The sequence below is a fragment of the Cinclus cinclus genome, chromosome 10 (genome assembly GCF_963662255.1).
Source record: "Cinclus cinclus chromosome 10, bCinCin1.1, whole genome shotgun sequence".
Taxonomy (NCBI): Eukaryota; Metazoa; Chordata; class Aves; order Passeriformes; family Cinclidae; genus Cinclus; species Cinclus cinclus.
Window position 1 is genome coordinate 12548313 of NC_085055.1, and position 18398 is coordinate 12566710.

General features: G+C 49.6%; 1 protein-coding gene across 1 annotated transcript; it reads right to left on the reverse strand.

Annotated features, from left to right (window-relative positions):
* Nucleotides 1–1730: 1730 nt before the first annotated feature.
* APOD (apolipoprotein D) lies at nt 1731–5564 on the reverse strand. The gene is made up of 4 exons (XM_062499597.1): nt 5442–5564; nt 5056–5177; nt 3181–3269; nt 1731–1966 (listed from the first exon to the last, which is right to left on the reverse strand). Exons 1-4 carry the CDS (start codon nt 5562–5564, stop codon nt 1731–1733), a joined length of 570 nt encoding a protein of 189 aa, XP_062355581.1.
* Between the last annotated feature and the right edge of the window lie 12834 nt (nt 5565–18398).

Sequence of the window (18398 nt, forward strand, 5' to 3'; positions counted from 1 at the left end):
TGCAGGTTCCCACCCCTAGGGCTCAGTGCCTGCACAGCCACTGTGCCATGGGCTTGCATCACACAGAATGAGGCTACAGCAGCACCACCCGTGTGAGAAGGAAAATAGAACCTGATGAAGCAGTGATGAAATGATTACACCCAGACTCTGACACACTTGGGATCAACCATGCAGTTGTTTGTATACTGGCATGTCCATCATCCTTATAGCCTGAAAAATCGGGTGGAGTGTTTAATTCTGTGTCACAGGAACTGTGGCATTAGGATTTGAAAGTTTGAAAGGATAATGACTTAAACATGGCAGTTGTTTCTGGTGCCTCCCATCCTGGCCATCTCAGACTGGTAAAGATTAGTGACGTACTGGCTCCCTGCTCAGCTCCTGTAGCTCTCCCAGGGCAAGAAAGTGGTCTGCAGCACACCCACACCACATATTTGGGTCCCACCAAAATAAGCCTAGAATGTTTCCTGCAGATTTACAGCATTCTACATCCACATCATTATTTCTTCATGTCAATAAAAGCAGCAGGAGATGGGAGTCAGTCAAAGCCACAACACAGATTTACTGGCAAGCCTCAGACAATGTGGGGTGCCCATACACTGAATCCCAGAGAGCCAAAAAGAGCTCCAGGCTCCTGGAACAAACCATTTCCCTTCAGCTGTGGTTGTTAAGTTCATTGAAACTCTGCTGTGGCCTCAGAGGAGGGGCAGGCCCCACACACTGAGCCCCCCGGCCTGCTGGCAAAGGCTGTGCAGCTGGGAAGGTACAAAAGGCCCAAAGCAGGTATTTTTATTTCATTTTTAATGAGTTGCATGAATGCTATTCAAGCAGAGTTGTCGCAGTGCCTGCTGAACACCTGCCAGGGCAGATGCAGGACCAGCGGGCACTTGGCATGTGCAACAGCAATGGGCAGGATGTCAGGCAGAGCCTGCTGTCTCCTGGTGTTCAGGGAAAAGCCTCTGGAAGAGAGAACAAGGGAGCAGCCCTGTCTCTTTATGTCTGCTTACAAGTACAGTCAGAGCTGGCCCCTTGGAGAGGCAGGACCAGTCTCATTAGAGGCAAGAGAAGGACACATATAGACATTGGGGATGGAGAAATGCTGAATCTCTGGGCATTTTTAGATTTAGAATACAGAGGGCAAGATCTGTTTTCTAGCAAGGAGGTCTGCTGACTTAGCAGCAACATACACCTACAGCCCTGCATTGGAAAGCTTTCGACCCCCAGAATCAGTTCCCAGGCTGCAGGACAGACCTACCATGTCTGGATGTTGCTGCTGCTAAAGCAGTGCCTACAGTGTAGCTCAGACTCTGTAGATAGGAATCTGGCAGGCCCAGAAGCAGAAGACAAAATTTGGAAACAAACATGGGGTTGTGTGATGAATAATTCTTCCCCAGGATTGATACTTGCACATCACAGCTCATACCCTTTCCCATCCATATACTGGGGGACTTACAGCAATAGCAGAGTTTCAGGTCTGCACTTCAGGGTTTCTTTCTTTCACCATTAGCACTGACTCAGTCAGTTATGCTGCAAAAGTCAGAGCAAGACAAAGAGAGGGGGAAGAGTGACATGGGGAATGACAGCAAGGAGTAACTCTGGGCTGGCAAACTACTGTTAGCAAAGAGGGAACTACTGTTATTAAATTTCTCAGTGCACAAAGAAATTCTAATGGATAATAAAGCAAGCAACAAAGTTTATCTCTGGTCTCGTGCTGTGTCGCTGCATGCCAGGAGTTACATCTCAGCAGGGCAGTTGGCTTGATCAGTGGGCATCATTTTGTCAGTGTCAATCTTGTAGGACTGGAGAACACTCTTCAGCTGCTCCACCGTTTCTGGGTGCATGTCAGGAGCTCTTGACAGAATCCAGGCATAGTCCATGTGGAAGAGCCAGAGGATGTTAGTGCAGGAGTAAACCAGGGAGTAATTTTCATAGTCAGTGGAGATGACCCAGTAAGGGGCGGCAGGCATGACTAGGAGAGAGGAGGGCACCATCATTGCCATGTGTAATCAGCTCTGGGCAGCCCTGCAGCACCACAGCCACAGTTCCTGGGACTGTCCCACTTTGGCTGCTGCATACTTGTGGTCAGTACAGGGAGCTATAATTTATAAAAGCCTACCAGGACTCTCTGTTCTGTCCAGAGGAACTTGAGAAAGACACAAAGCCCTGACTGTGAAGGTCTTTATGAGAAGTTAATGCCATGACCTGAAACTGCTCTCCTGGGCTGATGAAAGCCAGCCCAGCCTCAGCAGTGTGAGGGTGCTGGCTGCAGAGAAGGAGCTGTAGTGGTAGGAGCTGACACTGGTGATAGGAGGAGCACAAACCACCACCCACTGCCATGGGGAACCCTGCCTCGGGGAGCCAGCTGAGCCCAGAGCTGTTCTCTGGGGCTCACACCTGGGGAAGGTGGTTGAGGCTGTACACGCTGCAGGTGAAGTGGCTGCCAGTGATGCCACAGCAGCACAGAATTAAGTCTGGCTGTGGTCATGGAACAGTCATTGTACTTCCTTTGCAACTACCCCTCCTCCACCCATTTCTCCAAATAACCCCTCTGAAAAAGAGAGCTATGGAGCTATCAAAGAAAAGGTGTGATGGAGCAGAATAAAAAGTGATCCAAGGGAACACTGCAGCTCACTTTCCAGTGTTGCTGCAGACAGAGGAAAGTGCTGTGCAATGTGGCAGAGCACCTCAGCAGGCCCCTGTTGAGTGTTACAGTGACAAGGGAAGGAACAAGCAAACAAAACCATATTATTAATGGTAATTAAAAGCCACTTGTAGGTAGAGGCAGCGTGGGCAAGTAGCTGTACTGCAGTGTGCAGAGAAACAAGCTTATTCTTGGCTCTTACAGCACTGTGGGGCTGTCTCCCCCACCTCCCCACCTCCCTGTCCCCATCTGTGAAATGACCTGGAGGGACAGTAAAGGTGCTGATCTTTCCTGCTTTGAGATCAGCTGCTGAAGAGTTCTCCACTGCTGAGGGGGCTGTTGCTGTAAATGGCATATCAATGTCACCAAACCACTGCCTCCTGGTCACGACATCTATTACCCCTTTACTGCTGTGCTGAAGTCACATGGGGAGCTCCACCCCTTGCTTTGCAGTTTCTGACCCCTGGTGCCATGGCACAATGCTCAGACCACAGCACTGCAGAGGCCATGGGCACAGGGGAGCCTTCCCACCACACACTTACACCAGTTAAAGCGGACGCCCAGCTTGGCCGGCTGCTTTACATCCATGTGCATGAGCTCTCCTTCAGCTTCATTGATTTTGCCATTGGCTCTAAGGGGAGACAATGGTGACAAAGGTGAGAAATGAAGCCAGGGAAGTGGGAGATAATTTTTTTTCCACTTCGACTAAATCATCCCTCCTGACACAACTACCTGTCAAGAGGTGGCTGAAAAAGGCACTAGTAAACCCCAGCATTCCTGAGGATGTTTTCAGCAGTACTCAGGGCACAGTAGGTCCTGGGCCATGTGGGTAGATGGTCTCTCAGGTTAAACTGTCCCAGCATCCCTGGCTGCCTCTCTCCAAGTATCCCTGCCAGTGGGATGTCCTTTGGTTCCAGGGTGACAATGACAGAGAAGGAAATCAAGACTGCTCTGCACTGGGTGAGAGGAATCCAGCATGGGAGGATGGGAGGATCCCATTCGTGATCTTGGATGTGCCAGGGAGCAGCTCAGCTTCTGGTAGTTGTGGAAGGCATGTGTTCAATTCTGTTTAATCACCTGTGCTTTTTCCAGGTCACTGCACATTCCTCTGCACGCAAATTACCTGTACCTGTGTGGCGAGCCAGGGTTTTTCTGGCTGCTCGTTCAGAGCACTGCCTGTTGGCAGCAAGCCCTAAGACTTAAGCTGTCCATCTTATAATAGCATTTTTGCATGGATGCCTCAAGACCTGGACGCTGCCTATCAGGCAGGAAAGTTTCCCTGTAAAACAGGAACAGCCAAGGAGGCAGAAGCGACTTCTGCCAGCAGCAGAGGTCAAGGGGCTGATGCTGGAGCCATGCACAGTGCACACCTGACTCAAAACATCCCTAATATTTCAGGGTCCTCAGCTGCTGTAGTAGTGACAGCAATGACTGGATGAATCTCACCGAGATTAATGCAGGCACAAATGAATGTCCAGCTGTTTGCCAGGCACAGCTTGAGCAGTGGAGCTGCTGACACAGTGTTGGGCACTCACTGAACAACAGGAATGCTGCTGTGCTCTGGACACAAGGGATGTGTCCTGATGCTGTTGTTATTGTGAGCCAGAACAAAGTCCCCATGCCATGCCAGGAGCACAGGGGACAGCGCTGCATTCACTGCTTGCTCCCTCTCATCCATTCGGCCCCCCACAGCAGCAGCCCACAACAGCACAGGCTGGTGATGGAAACAGATGAATTAACACTTGCATCTTTCCATGTAAAAATCCAGGAGGCCTCAGCATAATTGCAAACAATCCTAATTCCCTAATAAAGGGAAAAGCATTCACTTCACCACTGATTTAAACTGACAATGATTTCTGATCCTTTTGCACAGCAGTTACTACCTGTGCACGGTAAATTCTCCAGAAGTAGGCTGACAAATAATTAAATAAAAATTACTCATGTGCTTCATCTTCCCTGTCCCTTTTCTTTGTGTCTCTCTACTCTGGAGCAGAGAGGAGCACAGGACACAGGCACTTCTTCGCTACCACAAGGTGATAGCTGCCATCCCATAACCAGCCCCGTGACTACCTTAGAACAGGACCCAGGCCATCCAGCTTCTCAACCACCTCTGAGGCTGACAAGCCAGTCAGGGGAGAGATCCAGGTTATTTATGCTGAAGTCACCATGTACATTTGATCTATTTTCTTATCACTCACCTTGGACAATGAGACAGGGACCTGGTGATCCTCAGGTCACTGGCAGGAATCAGAGACCCATATCTCTCAGAAGAGCTACTGCAAGCACAGGGTGCCTCCCCCAGCACCCTCAGCCCCAGACACAGGCAATTTAGAGAGCAATGAACACCCAGGACAGCAAGAGAGGTGACAGGAGTGCCACTGCCAGAGTGAAGACATGGCCCGAACACAAACACTTACAGCATCTCCTTGTTGATCACCTTGAACTTCCCATTCTCCTTCAATGAGTAATTTGCCTGGATGCAGCTTCCTTTCTCAAAAGTTGAGGGCAGCTTCTCTATCTCGTACCATTTCCCCAAATACTGACAGAAGAAAGTTTAAAGAGATGTCTTTAACATGAGTGACTGAGGCAGAGCAGCCTGGCTCCTTTGTCAGCACAGTTTTTGCCACTCGGTTGTTGGGGCTGGGGGGTGAGCAGAGCGGCAGACCCACACTGGCAGCTGTGGCACAAGGTGTGACCAGACCTGCCACTACCCCCTGCAGCACTTTGGCAGTTTGCTGTCAGTCCCATCCCCCCTTAGCTTAACTTGCTACACCCTATGATATTTTTAGAGAACTTCTCACACCTTGTTGATATCGAATTCTTCTTGAACTGATGGATCTGGGCATGGTCCCATATGAAACATCTGGCCTTTCCCAATGCTGAAGAGGCTGAGCAGGACCCAGAGCCGCACTGCCATGCCCAGCATGGCTGCACTGGGATGCAGGAAGGAAATGGACCTGGGAAGAAGGAAAAGAGCTGAGCTGGGGCCTCCCTGGAGCAGAGCTTTGTGTGAAATGTGGCATGAGGGATAAGAAATGCAGCAGGGCACATCAGGGGCACAGCAAGGAGGAAAGAATCATTAGAAGAGTGCCAAAGAAGTCCCAAGCCCAAAACAGCCTTAAGGCCTGCCTGTGCTCAGGCTGTGCCCAGCAGCTCCACAAAAAGCCAGGCAATGCCTGGTGAGAGCACTTGTACTCATCACCCACATCTGATACCTAGAAAGATGCAGGGGTGATAAATGTCTAAGGACCCACAGAAGCATCATTGTTTGTCCAGAGCTGAGGCAAGGGGAAATGCAGGATGTTTGCTTTAAAATGGTGGAGCACAAGGAACATATTCCAGAGCCAGTGGAGAGCTGGAGCACTGGGACATGGATGTGAGCCCTGTACACCTGTATGGCAGGAGAGACATCCCCAGGTATGCCAGGGCTGCCTGACACTGCAACGGGGGGAGACACAGTGCAGCTGCCTCTGGAGGAGTCTTTGTGTGCCAGGATATACACAGCACTGCAAAGTGGGGAATTTGGTAGAGATTCAAATCAGCGTCAAATACAACATGAACTGACCCCCAAAAGCATGGGGGTGAGGAGGAAAAGGACAGGTTTTCCTGCAGAGCAGAAGCAGGAGCTGTGCTGCTCCAAAACAGTCACTGGAGCCCTGATGCTGCCCACATGCTTTGGGCTCTGCTTGGGGCAGGTTGGCACGTACAGACCCTGCAGCACTGGGCTGCTCTGCTTCCCTGGCTGGAAACTCCTCCACAGGAGCAGTGGTAACATTTCCCCCAAGTTTAGAAGAAAAGTTCAGTCTGTCTCCAGCTGCAGGCACAGGCCCTGCTGCAGACACAGACAGTTCCCATTCTGAGTCTCCCAATTCAGACATACCTTGGTGGATGAGGTGCAGTAACGCTCTGCAAAAGACCAGGGCAGCAAGGAACAGCTCTGTGGTGAGCTCTCTGCATCTCTTTATATGTGTGCTGGGATCATCATTATTCAGGTCTGGCACAAGCCACTCCCTGGTGCTCCACGTGTTTAGGTTTTTTGGCAGGCCAGTCAGCTGCCTTAGATCTGCAGCTGGTACAAAGCTGGAGATGGGCTGCAACTTGGCTGTTCACCCAGGCAAACAAAGGCACCCCACGTGTCTGGATATCACCCTGCAGCTGCAGAGCCTTCTGCCTTGCAGCCACTCACCAAAGCCTCAGGCTTGGGTGCAAATGGCAGGGGAAAGAGAGAAATGTCATAGCTTTTGAGAGGGGCTGGGGACAGCAGCAGGTTCCATCCTGAAACCTCTGGTTCAGCAGCAGCCATGGTCATGCTCCGGGGGGGACATGCAGCCTCCTCTGCTTCCTACTTGACCCCTGGAGATCCTCCAGGCCACTGCAATGTCCTTGTCCCCATCATAGTCACTTACTGCGAGTACATGAGGAGCACGAAGCAGTAGGATGCATCACAGGTTTGTTGGAAGAGCTATAAGACCTTCCAGCAATTTTCTTCTAGATTTTTAAATCTTATTACAAGGAAAGATGCTGCTGCAATTAATTCCATGCTGACCTGGCACTTTTTCCAACCAGTGCCCAGCAAATGCCTTTGATAGCAGAGCAGCCATCTGTGAAGGCAGCCAGTCCCAAGAGTTATACAAGAAGAGTTGAGTAATTGACAGGAAGCTCTACATGTTTAATTATATTTTAATCTAATCTCTGTTGAGACTTTCTCTCTAGGTGTGTTTTTACATGCTGCCCTGCATGCCTTACTCACACATGCACACACACACATGAGCTCCTGAGTGCCCAAATGCCACCCCAAGAGCCACAGATAGCTCAGTCCTGTCCCTTTCTGGGCCAGCCCAGCCCAGGCGTGTCCTGAAACACAGAACAGCCAAGGTGTGTCCTAGGACCTCAACGACCACCAGAGCTGTACCTGGCTCATCCAATGCAGAGCCAGCAGCACCAGCTGGGGGTGAATGGCCATGGGTAGCACACGGTCCATGGTCTGCCACAGCACTTGGCACAGGGCAGAGGAGCACTCAGGGCTCTCCCTGCTTCCATACAGCTCGTTAGTGCTTTGGCAGCCACAAATGTCCCTGATGGGTTTGCTCTGGCTGCCCATGTCAAAGTCAGAGCTGTCCTGCAGACTTTCTGCAAACCCCACATTTGCCTGCACCACTTGCAATACAAACAGGTTAGAAGTCAGGTAATTCCTGGACAGACCCTGACTTGAATGGTACAAGTGCTGCCATGCTGGAGTGCACTGGTGGGATTCCCCATGCAATGCACACCAGCAAGCAGTTTTTCTCCTGAGCTCAGCTACCCGCATCTTGCAGAGTAATCAAATTAGAAAGTCCTGCAAAAGGGCCAGCTTGGCCACAGTAGAACATTTGCATGTGGAGGTGTGTCTGTCTGTGTGCTTGTCCATGTCTGCACATGGAACATTCTCCTATGGCATGGAGCAAGGACTCCTTGGCTGAGGTGGCAGCAATGTGTCCTCAGGCAGAATGGTTCTACACTGGTTTTACACTGCTGTAGCAGGAGGGGCTCCTGCTTGCCCTGGCCTACAGGTGCTGCCCAGTACCCAGCGGCTGCCCTGCAGTGCCAGCCCTGCCAGGGACATATCTGGGTGGCTGGGCACTGCCATTTTGGCTCCTGGCATGCTGCAGCCAGAGCCACACCAGAGCATCGAGGTGTTCACCCAGCCATGCTCCATGGAACTCCTGCATGGAGTGTGCAGGAGTGGGCTGTGGCCAGGACACTGAGAAGTCAGAAGCCAGCAGGAGCTGACACTCCTTGAGCCCTACTGAGAGTGGGGATGACAGATAGGGTGGGTCTGGCTATAGCCATCAGCCCCCTTGCAGCCAGCACCAACAACACTGGAAGAAAACCCGTCTTTGCACAAAATCTTACGTCCAGCCGAAGGCAGCACCCTCAGAAGTGCAGGAGCTGCAGTGGAGCCCTATTTCTCCACTGGTCACTACCAGGAACACCCCATGAGTGCCAAGGCAATGCACAGCTTGAAGCACAGATGATGAGAGCTGACAGCCGAGCTCGCTGCCACTGCTGGGACGTCTCCACACAAGCACTGGCTCTGCCTTCCCCAGGGGCACATTTCTGGGCTCTGCCTGACCACAGAAGGAAGCACCCAGGTATTTGCCGCTCATCTCTTAGAGTGGAGCAGGTTTGGGATGCTGCAGCTGAGTCCCTGCTTGGGGCCTCCAGCACCACCAGCACCACTTGCCTGCACAGACCAGAGACTGCTCCATGTCCCACCTGCCCACAGCAGGAGTCTGCTCTGAGCCACTCTAGAACAAGGGCTGGGGGGGGAAGCATAACTTTATAATTGCACCTAATTGTGGGGTGGGAGCAGTCATCTCCACCTGGTAAGCAGTTTGTACCCTGGAGCAGAGGAGGGGCCATTCATCAAAGGGCAGGAAGCTGGAGCAGGGGAGGGAGGACGGGCAGGAGGAAAGCTGTGGAGAAACCAGGGCAAAAAGGGAGGTGGGGGGGGACGGACCAGACACGCTGGGAATGCTTCATGCAAGAATGAAACCATGAAACCTCCCCCACATTTCTGGATAATGAGGCAGCTGCAGGGCAGGCTGCAGGGCTCGGGTACAGGACATGGACAGGGAGGTACCGCAGGGGCTGCAGGAGGATAGGGCAGCGCTGCCTGCAGGGCAGGGGGCTGTGAGTGGAGGGGTGGACAGGAGTGGGTGCAAAGAATACAGGGCTGAGGTGGCATGAGCCACACAGCACATCCAGGGGGGACAGCGGGGCAACATTTACAGACAGAATACATTGGCTGGGATATTATCACATTGCCAGCCATCCATTCCAGAGACAAAGTTCATCTGGCTCCAGTGAGAAAATGCAACAGCATTGAGCACTGCAAGCAAAGAAAACCCCCTTGTTAGAAGAAGCTAGAAGTGCAGATAAAGTTCAGCCAGCAGAGGACAGGGCAGTGCCACTCCACCCGGGACATTCTACCTGTAGCCGACCTGGCTTAGTGCAGGAGTGAGATTGTCCTGTTTCACCTCCCAAATATCAGCTCTTGGCACATATGGAACAGAGCAGCTTCAGCCAGCCAGGCCTGCTGGGGACCTGGGTACCCAGGGAAAGGCTGTCGTACCACGCTGAGTCTCCAGCTGGGATTTCAGCAGCTGCAGAGAAGCCCCCAGCAGCTTGAGAGCCCGGGTAATCTGGGAATGCTGAGAGTCCCACTATGGAGACAGCACTCTTTGCAAGGACAACTCTTCTTGCCTCAGGTGGTGTGTTCCATTTTGTCTTTTTTCTCCTCTGCAGGAAATGCAGCTTTGTGTTGGCCAACAAGTTGCAACAGGCATATAGAAACAAAAATCAACAAGTAGGAGATAAGACAGAGAAAAAAGCAGGTGGGAGTTTTCCCCTGTAGGAGTGGCAAAAAGTGCTTTGAAATCTGTTTATGCAAAATGGTGTAAAATTTTTAATTGCACTTATGACAGCAAAGGAAGTAAACAGATTTTGGACACATGAACTGGCCTCTGGGATATGGAAATTTGGTCCTGTGCAAGTGCACAGATGTTGTCATTCATTTATATACAATTAGTGAGTAGCTGTCCACCTTGGAAGTTATCCAATTATGTATTCAAAACACAAAAAACCAAAGAGAGAGAATTTACGAAATTAGAAAACTAAAAAGGGCCTTATTATTTAAGGGGCAGCCTCTATCACGCAGGACCAGCAGTGTTTCTGGCTGTTCTGAGGAAGGCTCCTCAACCTAACTGGCTTTGCTGCCAAGATCCTGAAGAACCCAGAGGGATATTTACCCTTCAGAAAGTAAAAAACAAACCAAAACAAAGTAAAACAAATCAGAGAGACAGAAAATGTGTCTCTGTACACAGAAATACATTGTAGATCTGGACCAGTGGCAAAACTTTGGCCCAGTGCCATCTCACCCCTGTGGATGTGCTCACCATAAAAACTGGAGTTTAAGCAGTGCCCATGATCCTGGGGTTTTGCTACATCCCAGTTCCCCACATGAAGGACTGCCTTAGGCTGCTAAATAAGGTTGAGAAAGTTTTTTTGATGCATTTGCTGCTGGGTTCTCAGCAGATCCAGACCCCTGCAGAGCAGACATTCGTCCAATTTTGTCCTCACAGAGAGGAGTAAGGAGTGCAAGCCTAAGGGGGCAGAGTAGGGCTTCTCCAATGGTGTAGGAGCAGATCCCATGGGCATTTACCAGACTCCTGTGGGCCCTGTCTGGGAATGCCCACTCAGATTTGAGCGTTGTGGGCACTGCAGGGCCCTGGCTGTGTGACTCAGCACAGGATGCTGCTCCCATCTTCTGTGCCCCACTGAACCCAGCTCAAAGAGCATCCCGGCTGCACTGCTGTGCATCCCCTTCTCAGAGGAGAGCTCCCACATTCCCCCATTGAGTCATTATGCTTTTTTCTCAACCAGCAACGTTTAGCCTATTGAAACATACTGTAAATTATCTAAAAAATATCATTAATCATGTTTAGAGAGCTTTTTCTGCAAAGGGATTTTCTATTCTCATGGAGGATGCATAGTGATCTGTTCATAGCATCAACAGCTCTGTCCAAGAGATGCCCAAGTAAGGCTGTTTGAAGCCCACAGCCCTATTTTCTGCAGCTAAGCCATATTTCAGCCCTTAGCTCAGGCATGCATTAATGCAGTTACACAATTATATTTTCTATGACCTATATACAATCTACATCTTCCTCACGACACAGATTTATAGTGAGTGGGTAATTGCAGCTCTGTTCACAGAAAGAGAGAACAGCCTCTATTACATTAAGAAATGCAATTAAGAAATTTTCTGCAGATTATTCTGTCCTGCCAGCCGAGCAGGAAGCCCTTCAGCAGGGACACGGGCTCTCCTGCTGCCAGAGCACTTTGGAGACTGCTTCAAGTCAGCAACTTGCATCAGCTATCAGGAGCCCAGGAATCACACAGGGACTTCAGAGGTGGCCTCAGACTCTCAGATATCCCTGACTCATAGGCCTCAAGGCTGGTTTATATAGGTTTTATATATGTACCAGGAAGACTCAAGGGAAGCACTTTGGCCCTGAAGGACTTCTCGACCAGACAGCACAGTATTTCCATCCCATATCTCTGAGTCCCCCAATCTCACACCACAGATCAGAGGAGAATTTTAAGAATACCCTTTCTGAAAGAGCAAGTCTCATCCCTCCACACAGACTGAGAGCACAAAGACACTGGCATATGTGTTTGGCTTTGCCTGTGAATAGCTGCATTGAGGCCGCTGAGCCCGAGCACACACAGCTTGCACTGAAACACAGATCTAAGTGTTTGCTAGACTGGAATTTACATTGTACAGAAAATCAGTAACATAAACTCAGTAGTCAGTGCTCTGACTTTGGTGCAATACATTGTTACAGGATGAAATGGCACAGAGATACAATTCACAATGAGTATCATTCAAACCAATCATTTTAGGAATGATTGGTTTAGAGAGTATTTAAAATGCTTCTATCTGTGCTGCACCCCAGGAATACTAGTCAGGTGTGTATTTCAGGGTAAAGAGACCTGGTGTGAGGACATGCCTGCACTATCCACACGTCATACCTTGCATTCCCCTACATAATTATTCTTGAGAAATAGTTGTTAACCACGGACTAAAACAAAGGCTTCTTACAGCAGGACAGACATATGGGAGTGTAGGAACTTCTTTGGGATGCAAGAGATCAACCTGGGACTGATTTTGATTCTGTAAGTGCCCATGCACAGACAGAGCTGGAAGACAGCTCCTGACTTGTACCTGCAGGAGGGACAGCTGCCTGAAGCAGGAGCTGGGCTGCCTGGGCCAAGTGCCATCCCTGCCCACATGGACCTAGCTGGGGGCTTTCTGCTCCTGTTAGTGCTGCAGGAAGGGAGCAGCCACCCCATATAGGTGTCCCCAAAGCCTGAGGGAACAAGGCAGCTCATGTGTAGTTCAGGGTTGTAAAAGTGGCAGTGGTACAAAAAGGTCCCGAAGTGCTCTTGGGCTACAGAGTCTTAGAGACTTGTTAGTTGATAAAGGTGTACAGCAAAAGAACATGTGCAGGGAGGGGATGAGGTGGGGACTTAGTGTGTGGGCCAAGAGTATGGGGAGAGATGGGGACAGAAGTGTTTCCTGTGTGGCATGGTGTGGCAGCAGCTCCCTGTAAAAGCACTGGCTCCATCCCCACACTAGTGCTGGCCCTGAGAAAACTCAAGGTGGAGTCACTAGTTGGGATGGACAGACCACTGCACCCCCTGGATGACTGTGTCCTACACCTCCTCAAAGCCACCTCGTGCCAATAGCCAAGCCACCACACCATTTCACCCTCTTTAAAGATGGTCACTGCTACCCTGAAGCCTTTTCTGAGTCCCCAGGCAGATTTCCTGCAGGCACTTCCTCATTATCAAAGTGCCCCTCAGCTGTATTGGGGTGCTTGATCTTCATTTCTTCTTTGGAGAGCTGCCAGGCTAAGCACCCGTACAAGCTTTCTACAGGGAGGGAAGCAGTACAGCCATACTCCAGACACCCACTGGATGTCTCCAGCGGGACACAGGAACTGACACATCCCTCCCTGCAGTAAGTGATGGAGCCATGGGCCCTTACCAGGGTGCATTCCCTCTCCCAACATCTCCCTCCTTAGTCACGCTTCCTGGAGCCATGGCTGCCTCTCATTAGAGCTGGAAAGGGAAGGTGCTTTGATGCGCTCTGAATGCTTCAACACCTCTGAGCAGGCAGAAACCAGGAAGGAGACACAAGGACAGCCTGCTGGCTGATTGTCACAGTAACCCTGGTTAAAGTCTCACCAGGAAAATAACTTCTCCTACAGCACTTGACCCCACAAGGTGATAAGTACCACCCACACCCCGGGGAGCACAATTGTTCTGGCAGGGAGGCCTTGGAGTTGTGCAGTAATAGACTATGCAAAGTTTTTCCCAAGTTACAGTTCAAGGTCCCTGGGCAAGGTGCCTGTGAGGTGATGGTTAACCTTGGTGCCTGTTTAAGAGCAGCACAATGGTGTTAATGCCTGCCTTCAACGCTGGCACCTTCCTCCCTGCAGCTCTAACAATTCAGAGGACTAAAAGCCACTTGTAATCGCTTTCACACAGCAGACTGCAGTCACCGCATTTATTATTCTGACACAAAAAGTAATTCAGCCTATGGGAAGGGGGATAATACCTTTTCTGGCATCAGTTATAACAACAAAATGAGTCAAACAACATGCATTCCATTGCAGTGGTTTTCTGCTTTCCAGCAAGGGCAGGGTGGTGGCAGAGGCAGCTGGGATAGTAAAGGAGCTTGGTGGAGGTAGAGTGATTTATTCAGGGCATTTAGCAAACCTGTAGCAGTGCCAGGGCCAGAAGTGCTTCATCTCAGTCCCAAGCAGAACTCTTTCCACTAAACCATTAAAACAGACCAGTTCCTACCTGGTCCTTCTGCTGAACACTCTCTGTAACCAAAGCAAGAATTCTTTTATTTTTCCTGTTTTGACTTTTATTAATGTCTTGGCAAGCACAGCGAAGGAAGATCTCAGATGACCAGATCTGTTCTGTCTGTGTGCTGGAGCTGGAAACAACTGGGAAACATCATTGCCCTTCTCAACATCATCTGTTAGGTTGTGCACCAAGAGCTGGTTTTCATACCAGGGGCCACGCTCAGGGGGATGGACAACCTTGTGCTATGCTGGCTGGGAACAGGCAGGCACAGGGGAAGGCAAGAGCCAGGAACTGGTAGGCAGACCAAATATCTCCGTGTGCTCTTCAAAGCAAACCCATAAAACTCACGGTATTGGGGCCAGTGCCATGATGCTATGGCAATGAAAGTGCAAAGATGGCAACGGTACAGCAGTACCATCGAGTCATAGAAAACCCTCACTCCTAAAAATACAGTTATGGTTCCAAAAAGCAGAAAACTTCAGATTGTTTCTCCATATTGATTCTTTCAGGCTTGAGGCTATCTGATAGAGGGGGCTCCTTCATTAAGGATAACCCAATAATGACGTGCTTTATCAGAAGGTACCAGAAAAATGCCTCCCTGGCCATACATATGGAGTAAAACACAATCAGCTTCTCTGTTAAGGGCAGAGGAAAGCAATACTGCACACCCACACCAACGGGGTGGGCAGAGACCCCCTCTGTCACTGCTCTGTTGGCAAAAAGTGCTGTGAGACAAAGCACATTCAGGGAACCAAATTAAGCTGCCCTGCAGGCAGTGAAATATGGCATGTTCACAGCACCGTGCTGTGATAAGTGCACTGAACTCTAACTCAGCCAAGCACTGTGCCCAGAGCTGCCTTCAGTACCAGCAGGATGATGCTGCCAGCCATCCTGCCCAAAGGCTCTGCAGAGCTCTTCCCTTGAAGACACCACTGGATACTGCAGGAGGCCTGCACACACAGCTACTTTGTGCCTTCTGATAAACTGCTGTCTGGGCTGAGGTATTATTTATCAGTATTTCAAGATGAAAACACAGGTCTTCTCTTACCTCAAAGAGCACCAGGGGAGAGGATGATAGGGCTGTATCAGTAATATCCCTGTGGCCCTTCCAGTGCTGCTGAGAATGAATTAACTGTATCTGGCTCCAGGCCAGGCCCTGGAGGTGGAGCTGGCTCTCTTACAAATTCTTTATTTGTAGCATCTCTCCAATCCCCAGGGCTCAGGCTGGTGGTTGAGAAACCTGCTGGTATTTGTTTGAGTTTGTTGCTAAGACATTTTTCAGCATTGTGGTTACACAAGAAGTTGAAAACTTGTGTTTCAAAACCCCTGCCAGAAGTACAGGTGCTGCTGTTGCTATTTGCAAAGCACCAGCATGTTTAGGGGGATGCTTTAAGCTAGGAAGATAAACCCATCCTGGGTTTCTGAGATATTCAAATTTCTAATAGGCTGAGCAAGCCTCCTGTGTGCGGGTGCGCTGGGTGGCACTGTTGCAGAGCTGGGTGCTGTTGAGCAGAGCTCCCTGCAGAAATCCCAAGCCTGCAAAGGTCCCATGCCCAGGCACTGCCCTGGCCACTGGCAGAGGGCTAAGCCAGCACCTCCCTGTGCAAGGCAGGACCTCAGCAGCCTTTCTTACCTCTTTCAGCTGTCATGAAGAGCTTTAGCTTTAGTTTTTCCTAATCTGCAGTTGACATGTTTGTCCAACTGATAGTGGATAGTGTTGATGTTTTATCTTTGGGTTGGATTTTTTTTTTTTGAAAGACAAAAAGCTCTGGGGGAAGCAGTCTGCCTGGGAGACCCCAGATGGAAACTTTTTGGAGCAGGGGAGAGACCACCAGGAGCAGAAGTAAGACCCTGACCTGAGGCAGAAGAGAGCTGTGCTGAATAACCTCCCATCCTGGTTTCAGGACACTGCTGTGTGTGAGATCACTGCCATCACTGGCCTCTTTTTCCCAAGAACATTTCTGGCAGTGGGCAGTTTCTCAGCTACAAGTTCAAAGCCAGATGTGCAAGAAATGCTTCTCAAATTATAAACTCCCCCCTAAAACTTATTAACTCCATCCCAGGTGTTAAAGCAACAGGTTACCTATGAGACAATGCCAAAGCACCACAACACAAATCAGCCATAGGAATGATCTGTCCAGAAACAGGATCATCAATAATCTTGGGTCCATTAGGCAAAGGAGAGCACTTATGTTGCTAACATTCAGGTATCCCTCATGCTATGGTTTCTCACTAGAGCTCTGCAACCAGACAGCACCTACAGGACTACTATTTGGGAGGGAAGTGGCACACAGAAACATGATGGTTAACATTACCTAGGAGCAATCACATCCCACTGCCCACATACTTATCCCATTTCTGGGTCTTGTCCACCTGCATGTCAAGTATAGTTCCCAGGAACACCACACAGCTGGCCCTTGATACAGCAACCTCCTGGCCAGCTCCATGGCTGTTTGAGGTCTTCAGCCACAATACAGAAAACCACAGAGCAGCAAACCTAAGTCATCAGCCACCCTTGACAGTGGTAAAGACTTCTGAAGCCCAGAAGTAGTTTAGATTTCCATCTGCTGTGTAGTTCCTTGAAGAGGTAAACACAGGACTGTCACTGAAGGATCTCCATAGGAACTTGCTGTGTCTTGCCTCTGCCTCAAAGGAGCCACTTCTTCTGCAGCTCTTGCCATTCAGAAGAGAGATTTTACTCTTAGCTTTTAGAGACGACCTTTATTCCCTTCACCCACAATAAACTCTTTGCCATTGCTGCTAGTGGAGGTTTCATACTGGAGCTAAATCAGGAACCACAGGTGCCTTGAGGTCTGCAACACACACTGAGACCTGCCACTTGTTTAGGGCTTGAGTTTTGGTCGCAAGACACAAAGAATCTGGAGTGATCCAGAGTATCTAAACTTGCAGTGATTGCTTGGGAAACCCCAGGAGGCTCCTTGCTGTGTTAAGGTGAACCAGACCAAACATAGCATGCAGAGGACTGACCACTTCTTCGTTCCTAGTGCCATCACAGAGAACATAATGATTTGAAGGGAAAGCCAGGATCACAAAGGCTAAGGAGTGCACTAAGGAGCTGGACCATCACTGCCTTCAAAGCATTGTGAGAAACGTGCAGAAAAAGGTAGGATAGTGACATAGCCTCAGCAGCTGGTACTTGAAAAAAAAAAAAAAAACAGAAGGAAAAGCAATGGCAACCTTTGGCAGTATAATTCCCTGTAGGATACCACAGCATCAATGAGCATGCAATTCCATGGGATTTCAGTAAACTTCTGTCTCTTTTGTCCTCTGGTTTTGAAGGTCACTGTTAACTGGAATTGAGTTTTCTTCCCTCTGTTACTCACCAGCAGAACAAAAATCTGCCCTCAATGCCATATTAGTGCAACTCCTTGGTGTGAAACATGTACTCTTCTCTTGTCCCCCGACACCCAGAGCTTCCCTCCCAGGCAGAAACCAGATCAGGCACTAACAGCCCTCCTGAGCACTTCTCAGGGGCAGAGGAGAGGACCGGGGCTCACATGGTGTGAAATCCTAACCTTGGCTCAACCACGAGGTCCTTGCACGGCCTCGAACACTTTTTGGCTTGCCAGTCTCTGTTCTGTGAGAAGAGCTAATCCTTATTACCAGGCAGCTGTAGCCCTTGGATTAGCTAGCTACACGAAGAGTGCTGAGGCAATGAATAATGCACAGCACTGCCCTAACGATCTCCTTTGAAGGAAACGACACAAAATACAAACACTGATGGTGCCTGTGTTTACAGAAAGGCCTCTCTAACTGCCTTTTGCTGAGGAAATGGGCCATTCTGCTCCAGGCAGTTCTCACTGAGCCTCCACAGTCCCACTGCCTGCTGAAACATCATTAATTGTCATTATTAAACCACCTCCTTAATTACTGAACCTAATTAAATCCCAGCCTCAGATTAAAAAGGGGTGGAAAAACAAATACAGAAATGAGCATTGGAGCCAGAGACATACAGTTTAAAAATCTCACAGTTTATTTTTCTCTCTGTGCAAATCAGAGCTACTTAACATTAATCACATTTCACAGTGCAGGGGGCAGAAGTGATTACTCTTTAAGCTGCAGTTCAGTGGGATCCTTCTGGGTCCTGAATCCCAGGAAATCCCCATGTGCAGATGATCTGGAAAAGACACAAACTGAACAGCAGTATTTCTAGCAGTTGTTACTTGTAAGACAAGCTGCCTTGACAGCATCTCCAAGGGAAACCTGCTTCCCTTCTGAAGGCATCACAGCATTCATGGCTGCATGCAGACTCCAAGAATTTGCAGCCAGTGGCATACAAAAAGTTTAAGGCACAGTTTCCAAGTCAGAGCTAGCAGAG

Bases quoted from the DNA above. Each gene is read 5' to 3' on its own strand.
- APOD (XM_062499597.1), bottom strand. From the start codon at position 5,564: ATGCTGGGCATGGCAGTGCGGCTCTGGGTCCTGCTCAGCCTCTTCAGC. The intron at 5,178-5,441 runs GTGTGAGAAGTT...TTCTTCTGTCAG, and splicing joins AAGAATTCGATATCAACAAG to TATTTGGGGAAATGGTACGA. The intron at 1,967-3,180 runs GTAAGTGTGTGG...CCTCTCTCCTAG, and splicing joins GGGCGTCCGCTTTAACTGGT to TCATGCCTGCCGCCCCTTAC.